The 12,323-nt window shown below is 36.2% G+C and overlaps 1 protein-coding gene across 1 annotated transcript in view; it reads right to left on the bottom strand.

Moving 5' to 3' along the window:
• Positions 1-12,323, bottom strand: part of diaph3 (diaphanous-related formin 3) — a 414,251-nt gene that overhangs the window by 173,620 nt on the left and 228,308 nt on the right. Inside the window, exons 19-21 of the mRNA XM_073811820.1 lie at positions 11,836-11,930; positions 10,307-10,408; positions 1,870-2,109 (exon numbers count right to left, since the gene is read on the bottom strand). Coding sequence (XP_073667921.1) covers positions 1,870-2,109; positions 10,307-10,408; positions 11,836-11,930 — 437 coding nt within the window. The remainder of the gene's footprint in view (positions 1-1,869; positions 2,110-10,306; positions 10,409-11,835; positions 11,931-12,323) is intronic.

The raw sequence follows: 12,323 nt of genomic DNA, 5'->3' as shown, positions 1-12,323 counted from the left end.
TAGCATATATTAATGTAAAAATAAAAATGTGAATAAAAACAAAAGCTAGCAAATGTAATCATTAAAAAATATTAAACTTAAAATTATGGGAAATAATTGATTATGACAGAATTTATATGACACTGTCTGTAAAAATGACACAACCTTGGCTTGCACTGAGCTTGTGCCTTTAGGATTGTGAAAAAAGGACTGCTGCAGATTTCGGCAATAATTAAAGAGCACCTATTTCATTGCTAAAACAACGTTATTTTGTGTATTTGGTATAATACAACGTGTTTGTGTGGTTTATGGTTTAAAAAACATACCGTCAATTTTTGTTGCTCCAGATTTTACTCTTCCTGAAATGCATGGATTTGAAAAGCTTTGTGTCCCTGATTAGCCAGCTAATCTGTACGTTGTGATTGGCCTGAATACCTCTGACGTCAGTTGGAAATGTGACGCTCCTTACCATGTTTGAAAGATTCGCTCACAATGCAATGCTAACAGAAGTTAACTTACAGGTTGAGTCCGAAGCGGGAGGAATTATGATAATGTCGGTCTTGTCTACATCACCAATCCCAGGAAGAAAACTGTCGCTTACAATCCGTGTGTTTGTTGTAGTCCAAGAAAAGAGATTTACGTTGGAGACGATAACTCGCTTCATCGTTTACTTTTGGGTATTAACCCTTTTGCATATCGCTAACATGAACTTATACACACCTACACACCAGAGGAAATAAAAAAATTGTGAATCGGACCATTGGTTGTCCAAGTATTCATCATTCATTCGTCATTTATAAAAAAAATATATAGTGGAAATCCTCCGATCAGGATACAGAGTACCGCTTTATTGTCATCATGCACGGCCGATACCAATGCCCGATACTGATTCTTCAAGCTAATATGTAAGCTCTTTGATGACTTTAACAGTTAACTCTTTTTTAGATAAAGTAATAGCACAGATGTTAAAAATTAATTAAGTTACTGTAGCTTTAAGACGTGAGAGAGATCTTTACTCTGTACACGTGCTGAATGACAAGTTGTGTCAGGTATACACTCTTAGAAAGGATGCGTTCATTTATTGATATGTCAAGGTTTTCCTTCCACTTGAGCAATAGCAGGGAACTGCAGGATCTCTTAAACCTAAATAAAATTAAATCATAATTTCTAATTTTAAATAAATTAGTCTTTACTTCATTCTGTTCAAAAATGCTCAAGATGTGTTTAGTGCCAAGAGAAGTAGCACTAAACACCTACGATGCCTTAAGACGACATTTAGTCCTGAAAATGTTTTTTTTAACATGTTTCCTTTAGTTTATGTTTATATCTTAATAAAATAGATTGAAAAATAAATATGGATGGAGATTAAAACTTCTAAAACAACAAGTCTAGTGGTGGCGACCTAAGACTTTTGCACAGTACTGTATATGAAGACATGTCGCACTGCATGTAGGACTAGAGCGTGCCCACATAGAAAATATACATATCTCTGTAAAGGCAAATAGAGAAATCCAAATTTGCAGGTCACACGAGCAACAGGTTGTAAAAATGCTTGCACTGTGTAAAAATGGGCTCATGTTGCACCCGCATTCAGGGGCCCTTTAATAAAACGTAATAAAAAAGATTAATGCGATCTGCAAATTTAACGAGAACCAATTGAATCATTTAATGCGATATATACGACCGATACCGATCTATGGAGGATCGAAGGAAGCATCCCTAATTTACAGGTTCATTTATACAATGTTTTGACTAATCACGATCGTAGCAAGCTATGTTTAAAGGATTTTTCACATTCCTCCACACAGAAAATTTGTAAACTAGTGTGCATATTTAAATGTAGCTTAAAAACAGATGGCTATGATTCACACAAACTGTTTTTGCACGTACCTTGCAGAGTGAGCTAAGGTTGAAGCCGAAAGACTGGGCGTTCCGTGAGCCGGCGTTCATGAAGTTCCCCATGAGCAGAACGAGTTCCAGCAGTCTGCTGAAGGCTTTGCTCTTCCTCATCTCGTCACAGGCAGCATTCACTGCCATTATGTCTGGACGCAAGTTATTCACCTGCTCCTCAAACTGCAGTTTAAACAGGATGGAGTTCAGTCTGGGTTTTAGACGCTTTACACTGCTCATCTGGAAGAAGACAGAGATCAAATCAACAGTTAGACTGAATTTTTCAAATGGCACAATGCATTCTGTGACCATACTGTAATTCATAGGCTGTAGACATGCACAGAAGTATATGCACATTTTAGATGTGGTGGGGGTGAGGAAGACAACAATTTGTCCCTATAAAACAAATTAGCAATCAGAAATTAAGGGTGTAATTAAGCTATTCAATATGGAAATTTGGCTAATATGTCTTGAGTTGTTTTCCATAATCAGAAATTAAGTACGCGACTCCTTCCCTGCGTTCCAGTTCGTTTTTTTATGAACTTCCCTCGCTAACTTCCCTCATTCTCGTTCACTCGGATGTACGTCATTGCTTACGTTGTACGAGTGCCCACTACTGCTAGAACACTTGAAGTGGGTTCAAATGGATCGCCCTAAGCCCTTGATCACATGGAAAGTGTAGACCGCCCCCTCCATGTGCAAAGCGCGAGTTGCTGAAGTGACGTCACAATCGTGTTGCATTGTGGGATATGAAGATGCATGAAGTGTACATATGAAGTAGACTCAAAATCGAGGGAGCGAGGGTCTGTCCATACAAACTTCCCTCGTCCACTTCAAAATGGCGACAGGGATTCCCCCGAGGGGAAGTGCTTAGGGAAGTTCGCGAGTGTGTGTCTAAAACTGGAGTGGAACGCACCCCTATTAGTCTGTACCTACAGCATGCGTGAGTGTTAAAAATATGGAAATAAACATTAACAAAAAAGAAAATTTCACCCCTTAAAGGGATAGTTCACCCAAAAACGTTCATCTTCAGAACACAGTTTAAGATGTTTTATATTTAGTCTGAGAACTTGTTGACCCTTCATTGAAAATCTCTATACGATATACTGTCATGTCCAAAAAGATAATAAAAACATCATCAAAGTAGTCCATGTGACATCAGTGGGTCAGTTAGAATGTGTTGAAGTATCGAAAATACATTTTGGTCTATAAAATAACAAAAATTACCACTTTATTCAGCATATTCAGTCACGTGACATGTTTGCAAAGTTGTTGTTTTTTTTTTCAAACTTTGAGCGTTCGTCTCCCTCAGACTGTAAATGAAGCCCAGGTGTACAAATAAAAAACAGCTGGGGGGCACCAGATAACACGTCAGCCACGTCACTGCAGTCACGCGACTTTAGTCTCACGCATGTGCTTTCACAACAGATGGGGAAGAGAACACAATGCTGAATAAAGTCGTAATTTTTGTTATTTTTGGACCAAAATGTATTTTCGATGCTTTAACACATTCTAACTGACCCACTGATGTCACATGGACTACTTTAATGATGTTTTTATTACCTTTCTGGACATGGACAGTATACCATACGCAGATTTTCAATGAAGGGTCAATAAGCTCTTGGACTAAAAATAAACATCTTAAACTGTGTTCTGAAAATGAATGGGGGTCTTACGAGTTTGGAACGACATGAGGGTGAGTCATTAATGACATTATTTTCATTTTTGGGTGAACTAACCCTTTAAACCTAATGACAAAAGAGCAAATACACAAGAAATCTAAATGGAAACAAAGAGATGAACGACGATAAAGAAATATGGAGAAAAATGAAAGAAATCAGGGCAAAGCCAAATGCCTAATTTATGTGTGTAAATTTTCTGCAAACTTGTATCAGACGTTCTCTCTGTGTGTGTGTGTGTGTGTGTGTGTGTGTGTGTGTGTGTGTGTTTGTGTGTGTCAGGCAGCGCTAATCTGCAATGAAACAGACTCAAATTCAAAGCTCTCCTAGCCATAAATGTTTGAGGAGGATTTGTACCCTCCCAAAAAAAAAAAAAACTGCAGCAGGCACATCCACAACATACAAAGAATTATTCATCAGCCCTTCAAACGACAGAAAAATTGGATCGCAAAAGTTTATCAGGGTGGTTTGGCGAGGCTGAAAATCACCTAATACTTTCTGTACATAAAAGACAGGGTACCAAAACCAGACAAATGTGCCATAGTGGGGTTTCAGAGATGGGTTACATAAAAAAGAAAGACATGGTTTACTAACAAATGCATGAAGGGATATTCATGACGTGAAGGGACTGGAAATGTAGCATTCACATTTTGTCTTGCATAATTTGAACTTAACATTGCATTTTAAAACAACATGAAACAGCATTTACCAGGTCACCCTCAAGCCGAGATACACGTGTCCATCATCTTTCAGACAAAAACAATTTTAGTTATTTTAGAAAATGTTCTAGCTCTTCCAAGCTTTATAATGACAGAAAACAAAAGCCTATGACTTTCAAGCCCAAAAAAGTGCATCCATCCGTAATCCACACAGCTCCAGGGGGTTAATAAAGGCCTTCTGAAGTTAATTGATGCAATTTTGTAAGAAGAAATATACATATGTAAAACCTTGTGAACAATAATAACTAGCTTTCTGTAGTGGCCAATGCGCATTATGCGTAGCATACAATATCTTATATAAAAAATAGGTCTCATTCACTAATAACTGTGCAAGTTTTTCATATTTATACGCACACATAGAACTTCTCATGAAAACTTTCCGCCTAATTCACAATACGTGCATACTCACATGAATTTGTTCTTATACTTGTTCTTACGTTAGTGTATTTGGAGTGTTCTACATGAGCGGCCGCATGCACGATGTTAGTAATTTGCATAAAACACGCCCAAACCAGCTCCATATAAGGGTTTTGAGCAGCGCTGGTCAATAAAATATTTTTTAGCAGTTTGCCATAGAAGAAAGAGAGCTTAAAAATAAATCCATAATCATATTTATTATCGGTAAAGTTATGTTTTGCTTTGCATTTTTTATTTGGGAAGTTTTGCTGTCGCTGTATTAAGCCAGTGCTGTCCACCGACCGGAGTAACATTTAAGAAGTATTAGATGCGTTAACAAATATGACATTTAATAAATATGACAGAGAAGCGCATCTGTATTTAGAATAAAACAGACAGTAGATTAAGTGATTGACGTTTGGACTTCTCATTACATTTACATGACGTTTACATTAGGCATTAAGCAGACACTTTGGGGCTGTTTACACTTGGCGTTAAGATGTTTTCTCATCGATTGGATCACAAGTGGACGAGAGAGACACATTACGTTTACACCTGGTATTTAAATCCGTCTCTTTTGTCCAACCGCTTCTGTCCTGAATACTGTGATGGGGCGGTCTGTGAGACGGTGGGCGAGTCTCTCTGCTGTCATTCAAACGTGAGCGGGAGTAATTATGAGTTTATATGGACTCGAACTAACATTATGTCGGAGTCCGCTGCAAGTAAGCATGCTGCACAGTGTTTTGTATGTGTATATGTTAGAGCTTTCTCTGAATTTTCAGCGCAATTGATGAAATAGGATCGCGCAACTTTCACACGCTTTCATAACGAAACTATGGAGATCAGCGCTTTAGTTTTGTCAATGAAAGGCTTAAAATAGCACTGTTTGCCGCGAGTTCGCGCCAGCAGTCAGAAAAGACGTAAAACTTGTGTTTAGTACCTCAGATTAGATAAATGGTGGTCGCGTGTGGCTGTTCGAACACATTCAACCACATGTGCCTTTACACTACAAAAGCAATCCGATCGAAAGGGGTTTCAACTACCTCTGAATGTGGTTGAAAGTGGTCGAAAGTGGACAAGCTCAAAACTTTTTGAACACCGTTTACACCTGGCATTAACGTTGCCACTTGTGATCCGATCAATGAAATAGCATGTTAATGTCAAGTGTAAACAGCCTCTTTCATATAGAGATTTTAAAAAGTGAGAAAGGAAAGCATTGTCATTACGTGCATCCTCTTTAAATGTGTAGAAAAAATAACTAGGCTATAATAATGTATAAAATAATAATATAGATCATGTATAATAATTTATAATACAGAAAATATTGTAATATAAAATAAAATCATGGTCATTTTATATATCAACATTGTTAAACACATTATAATTATAGCCTATTATTTGATTATAGCGTACGTGATTATTGCGAACGCGTGGTTTTAGGTTTTCTTGAATTTGTGCGTACATTTAGAAGAAATTTTGATACCAAAGTTTTTGTTGAATTACGATTTGTTCGTGAAAACATCGTTACATCCCACGCACAATTTGGCCAAAATACCACTGTCTTAAAAATAAAACTAAACTTTCTTTAAAAAAATCCTTGATTTAGACTTCTTAGACTGCTGTTGTTTTGGTCTCTCATCTGTGTCTCCATGCCATCACTATGCTGTGTCCTATTCTAAAACTCTGGTGAATACGCATTAGCCACTAACGAAAGCTAATTATTACAGTTTATTAAAAATCACATTGATAACCCTCAGAAGGCCTTTATTAACCCCATGTGGATAACATCTGTGAAGGATGGATGGACTTTTTGGGGTTGAAAGTCATGGGCCCTATTAACTACCGTTTTATAAAGCTTGGAAGAGCCAGGTAAAGCAAAGCAATAACTAAAATTGTGTTCATCTAAAAGATGATGAACATGTGTATCTCGAATGACTTGAGGGTGAGTAAATCATGTGGTCTTTTAAATTTTTCCCTGAACTATTACTTTAACTTTTTTTGCCATCGACCAGCTTACAGCATACAGGGCAGGTTTATGACTCCTTTACATATAATGTAGGTTTTCTCCATATACGTTTTATTGCACATAAAACCAATTCAAACCTATCCAGCCTTACAAGAAATTGTGTGAGACCAGCTAAACTTTACTGCACAGAGTTCTTAAGAAAACCTTTAAATTCAATTCGACCTGCAGGCAGAAGTGGAGGTAATGCTGTCTTAGCCGCCACTCAGCATGTGACGGTATTCAGAGGGGAACACGTTTTTAAGTGTTTCAAGATTTATTCTTTATCATGGAGCTAAATCATCATTTCACACAACCACCCAGAGTGACTGCCGAATAACAGAAGCGCTTCAATGTGACTTTATGTCCCAGTAGACCCTGAACACACTCGCGCTCTGTCCCTGGTGTATATGGCCTGCCGGAAGACTCGGCGGAGCACGGGAAACACGCGCACGCAAACATGTTTTATCTTTTTTCTCTATTGTCTGGTTAACTATGAACTAAGACCTGTTAAAAAGGGGGGGAAAGACTGTTGCTAAGGCAACATGAGATCTCTCTTCTCCAAGAGTTTTCCTGCAAAAGGTGTCATTCTTGCACTTAGCTTCACCCAAACAGTTTATCAGAAGATAAAAATACAGCGTGCACCCATTTAAAACATTTACATGGAGAAACTTAACATGAACAGATACCTGAAGATTATTATACATTCAAATGTACATAACAGCACGCACATCCAAAATCACCTTATATAATCTTGGATCCCATAGTCACTTTCTATTTCTTATGGTCCACTTAGCAAACATAACAAACAACAGGTTTAAAGTTCTGGTTTGAGAAAGAACAAAGAAAAAACTGCTTGCAATGGCACTATGGGAGATTATTACATATTCCCTTTGAACCGGTTAGTTCTCTGAACTGCTAATGCATCATTTCCTGCTGCCCACGCATGCATAAACTGCAGCTCAGGATCCCTCATTATATAATAAACACCCAAACACAATGACAGGCTGCATGGTAGCATGAAGAGAAATCATGATGACTCCCTGGTGTGTATCTTTTACTTCCATTGTCTTATACAAGCATGTCCCTCATCATTAAGGCAAGTAAATTTAGTCAAAGACGCAAGGGGTCATCAGCAAACACGTGCTGGCCAACATTAATTCAATTCAAGTCAATTTTATTTATATACCGCTTTACACAATTGTTTAATTGTTTCAAAGCAGTTTGACATTAACTTCCTAAGACCAGAGCATTGGTTTGACTTTTTTCCATTTTTTCCAGCTGTTTTGGGGTTAGAAAGAACCAATAAATATAAACCAAACATTTTTCTTTGAACATGAAGTAGTGTTATTGTCCACGTTTGTGTACAACAGGTTCCAGTTACACAGAATTAAGTATTAGGGTGCAAATAACAAAAAAAATGTGGTCTAAGAAGGTGAATAAAATAAAGAAAACAAAGAAAAATTGGTGGACAACAAAAGTAGCTAAGATTAAACCGTACTAGCGAGCATTGTAATAGTGTAACGTATAGAAGAGAGTTATAATTCTAGAAGAGAGAAAAAACTCCTAGGAGAAAAAGAAACTAATTTTATTAGGGGAAAAAGTCCTTTAGAGAAAAACCCCTAAAGGGAGAGCCACACTGAAAAAATTATTCATTCAATTTGCTCAATTTTTTTTAAATAAGTGGCTGCAATCAGTTTATTTAAGCTACATTTAAAAAAAATAAAAATTAGAAACTAAAAAATAAAAAACTTTGTTTAAATATGGGGTATTGATGAATTGAATAGTCAATAAATTGATTGTAACCACTTACCTTAAAAAATTAAGAAAATAAAATGAATAATTTTTTCCAGTGCACACATAGCTGATTCTATAGAGAATACACTGCAGAAAATGATTTTCAAGAAAAACAATTCTTCGTATTTTTGTCTTGATTTCAGTAATCAAGCAAAAAAAAAATAATGTTTAAGAAAAATTTTCAAGATTTTATGCTTACACCATTGGCATATTTTATTTGCTTGTTTTATGCACAAAATCACTTAAATTAGATAATTTTGGTCTAAAAACTAGACTTATTTTTTTGGGTTGTTTTGCTCATAAAGAAAAAGCATCTTAATTTAAGAATTTTCAGATATTTTTTACTGAAAACAAGACTAAAATAATAAGAATTTTTTCTTGAAAATCATTTTTTTGCAGTGTATACTATCTATCAGATACTAAATTATACAATTTTATGGGAATTAAAACATGGGCACACATCGGCGAGGCATGGAGGCCATTGGTCAGCTTTACGACAGCGGAACTGGGTCTGTAGGTTTTTGGAAACTTCTGAATCAACATTGAATTAAAACAGAAACAGACTGAATGAATGACTGACAGGGGCACTTAAAGTCCCAATGAGATCAAAACTTAAACATTTTTATGTAATAATGCAGTGTTCATTATAAACAATTTATCTATAATAAAGTATTTTTTAAGTCATGTGCAAAACCTGAAAATTTACTTATGCCCGTACGTACGGTTCTCTGAGGACATCAGCTAGACAGCTTGGGCGGGAGCATTCGTTTACCTCGCCCGCCTCAGTTTGATGCCAACTCCATTTCTGAATGAAACGCATACTTTTCCATATCCAATCAAAGAGCAGTGGAAAACAAGCCATGCCCATTATTTTTGCGTGATATACTTAAAAAAACTGAAGTAAAGTTGATTTTGATTTCCGTTTCTTGGCGACTTTAAGCTATGGCAACCCAAAGCAGGGTCTAAAATTGAGGTCTGAATACATTAACACCTATAAGTCAACCCTTTACTAAAGCACTCAAATTACTCTCACATTCAAAACAACCAAAAATGAGCACACGCAGGCTTCATTAAAATCTCAGGCAATTCTAGCGCATATATAATGGCAAAGCAGATTCCATTAAATCTTGTGAATGTAAAATAAAACAGCACTTTATCCCTGCAGTGACCCATAAAGCGCAATTCGGCTATATGTCATTTATTTAATGTTACTTAAATAAATACTTTCTCAGAACTCAATTTAAAGCTCAGAGAAATTCCCCTAATACATTCATGAATTCCCATAAAAGTGTAAACATTGGCACTTTCGAATCATTGCTATTATATTGTTTTAGACAAAAAACATCAATTTATTAGTGAAACATTTGCCCGTATTGGCTAAGCACTTAAACAAGATAAGCAAGAGAAAACCATAGAGAAAACCGAGGAATAGATTCTATAAAGGTGTAGATAGGGTTAATGCAGATAGACCCCTAGCAAGTTTTCATAAAAAAATATATAAAATATATATTCTTTTCACATATTCTTCTTTTAGATCAGACAAGCAATATACAAAACTTTTGCAAAATATAGTGAGTTTGTTTGTTCGAAGATGCTGATATCACTTTCAATTTGAGAGATTAAATCATGAGAATATGGTGTGACAGATCTATTGATGTTGGAAGGGTGATTGATGACTTCTAACTTGATGTGAAACTAAACAGGAGGTATACCAGAAAGCTGATTAAACTTGGAAACACACTGCTTGTGACACAGACTGTGTGTGTGTGTGTGTGTGTGTGTGTGTGTGTGTGTGTGTGTGTGTGTGTGTGTGTGTGTGTGTGTGTGTGTGTGTGTAGACTTACAACAACTCCGAACTGCTCGGGTTCAGAAAGGTTGGCATAGTCGCTCTTGTACTTGACCAGTGCGTTTAGCTGCTCTTGTTCTGGCAGGTGCTTCACAAGGTTCTGGGGAAAAGAACAAGACACATTTTACATATAAAGTGAGAGACGTGAATTAAATGACCAATTCAAATTTAACTTGCAACCCTATTTTATTCTCAGCTGCTAGTTCAGATCTAGTTTTAGCCATTTAATGATGTCTCTCCATCCAAATCGGTTCAGTGGCAATTATTATTACACTGCACAAATGAAGAGGGCTATAAATGTTCCTGGAGCATTCTGGGGTTAAGGGCAAAATAACACTAGAGCAGACCTTTGAAATACGAAAAATACTTGACATATTGCATTTATGCATTATCATTAGATCATCCACATGTTAGCAACATAAGTAACCTTGATTAATACACAGATATTCATATATAGGAATTTAAGTGACTTTTATTGTTAAAGTTGGGAAATGTAATCCCTGCTACAGAAAAGAAAAAACCTTCAGAATTTCAATATGGCCACTTCATTACTTCACATGTACATAAGCCTAGTGATGGAATGAATGGCCACGGGTCTATATCACAATCAGAGAGAAATGTAAACAAACATGCAGATGGCTAATTCTGTTGTTCCCATTTCAACCATGAAAACAAATACATGGCTGCTTCTAATGATAAGTAGTATTGAAAAAATCCTTTGCTATATCAAGATGTGTATAGACAAATATTTTAAATAGGGTTGCGTGAAGTATCGTTTCAGGGTTGACATTGCAATGTGCGTCTCTGCATTATTTACATAGCAGAACATCCATAACATTCATTTCAAAAGCAAAACTATTTTGAATGCCTCTGCCAGCGTTACACTATATGAGAATGGTTTCAAACGACAGAGAGAAAAACTGTGAGTTATTCAAGAAATGCAATGAAATTAAATAATCTCAAACAAAGATTTTCATGTCATAAGGTAAAGTAATTAAGTATTTCTCATATTGCAGCAATTTACAAAAAAAGAACATTGCAATGTCAGTCTCCCCCAAATATCATGCAGGCCTAATTTTACATTTTTAAATATACTGTAAAATGGTGGGGACAGGTGGAGAGTCAAACATGCAGATTGCAAAACAAGCAGGAGAAAACAGAAAAAAAAAAAATATATATATATATATATATATATATATATATATATATATATATATATATATATATATATATATATAAAATGTACCACATTATTGACACTGTAATGTAAAAGCAATGTGTGTGTTTTCAAATGAATACTTTATTGTACAGTATGTATGTAGTATTGCATATAAACTAAAATAATAAGAGACTAATGGAAGGCTTAACAGGAAATCTGGAAAAGCAGAAGACATTAATATTCAAATGTGGTGCTGTATTAAAGTTTTATAATCTTAAATGGCTTGGTCATGGTCACTCAATGCTCTTAACCTTTCTAAACATGGCCCTGTTTAACAGCTTAGAAATAGTGACAAAATGGGATTTTACCTGGATCATGGGCTCAGTCAGCTGATCCTCATCCACCTCTAATATCATTCTCCTGATCTCCTCATAGGGCATACGAAACGACCCCAAAAAGATAGCTGAGGAAGAAAGAGAAAGAGAGAGAGAGAGAGAGAGAGAGAGAGAGAAAGAAAGAGAGTTTACGTCACAACATCTCTGCAGTAATTCATCAACAGGTCACCCAGACTCTCTGCAAAATCTCCCATGTACTTGTTCCCTGCATGCTGATAACATTTGATGGAAATAAGAAAATAAGGAGGAAGGATCTTTCAACTCTCTTTCATCCTATCCCACAAATACTCATGCAGAAACACAGACTGTCCAGCGCAAAAATCTGAAACATTATTAAGGGAAGATGAGAGGATGAATAAGGTGTTTATGGGCTTTTCCATCGCATAGTACCCCACGGTTTGGGGTAAAAAAAAGGTCTGTAAAAAAATTGGTATGGTGTTCCTGTTTCTCAACCTGTAGAT

Source organism: Paramisgurnus dabryanus, chromosome 14 (genome assembly GCF_030506205.2).
Source record: "Paramisgurnus dabryanus chromosome 14, PD_genome_1.1, whole genome shotgun sequence".
Lineage (NCBI taxonomy): Eukaryota > Metazoa > Chordata > Actinopteri > Cypriniformes > Cobitidae > Paramisgurnus > Paramisgurnus dabryanus.
Note: the sequence above shows the minus strand (reverse complement) of the source record. Positions and strands in the feature narration are given on the sequence as shown.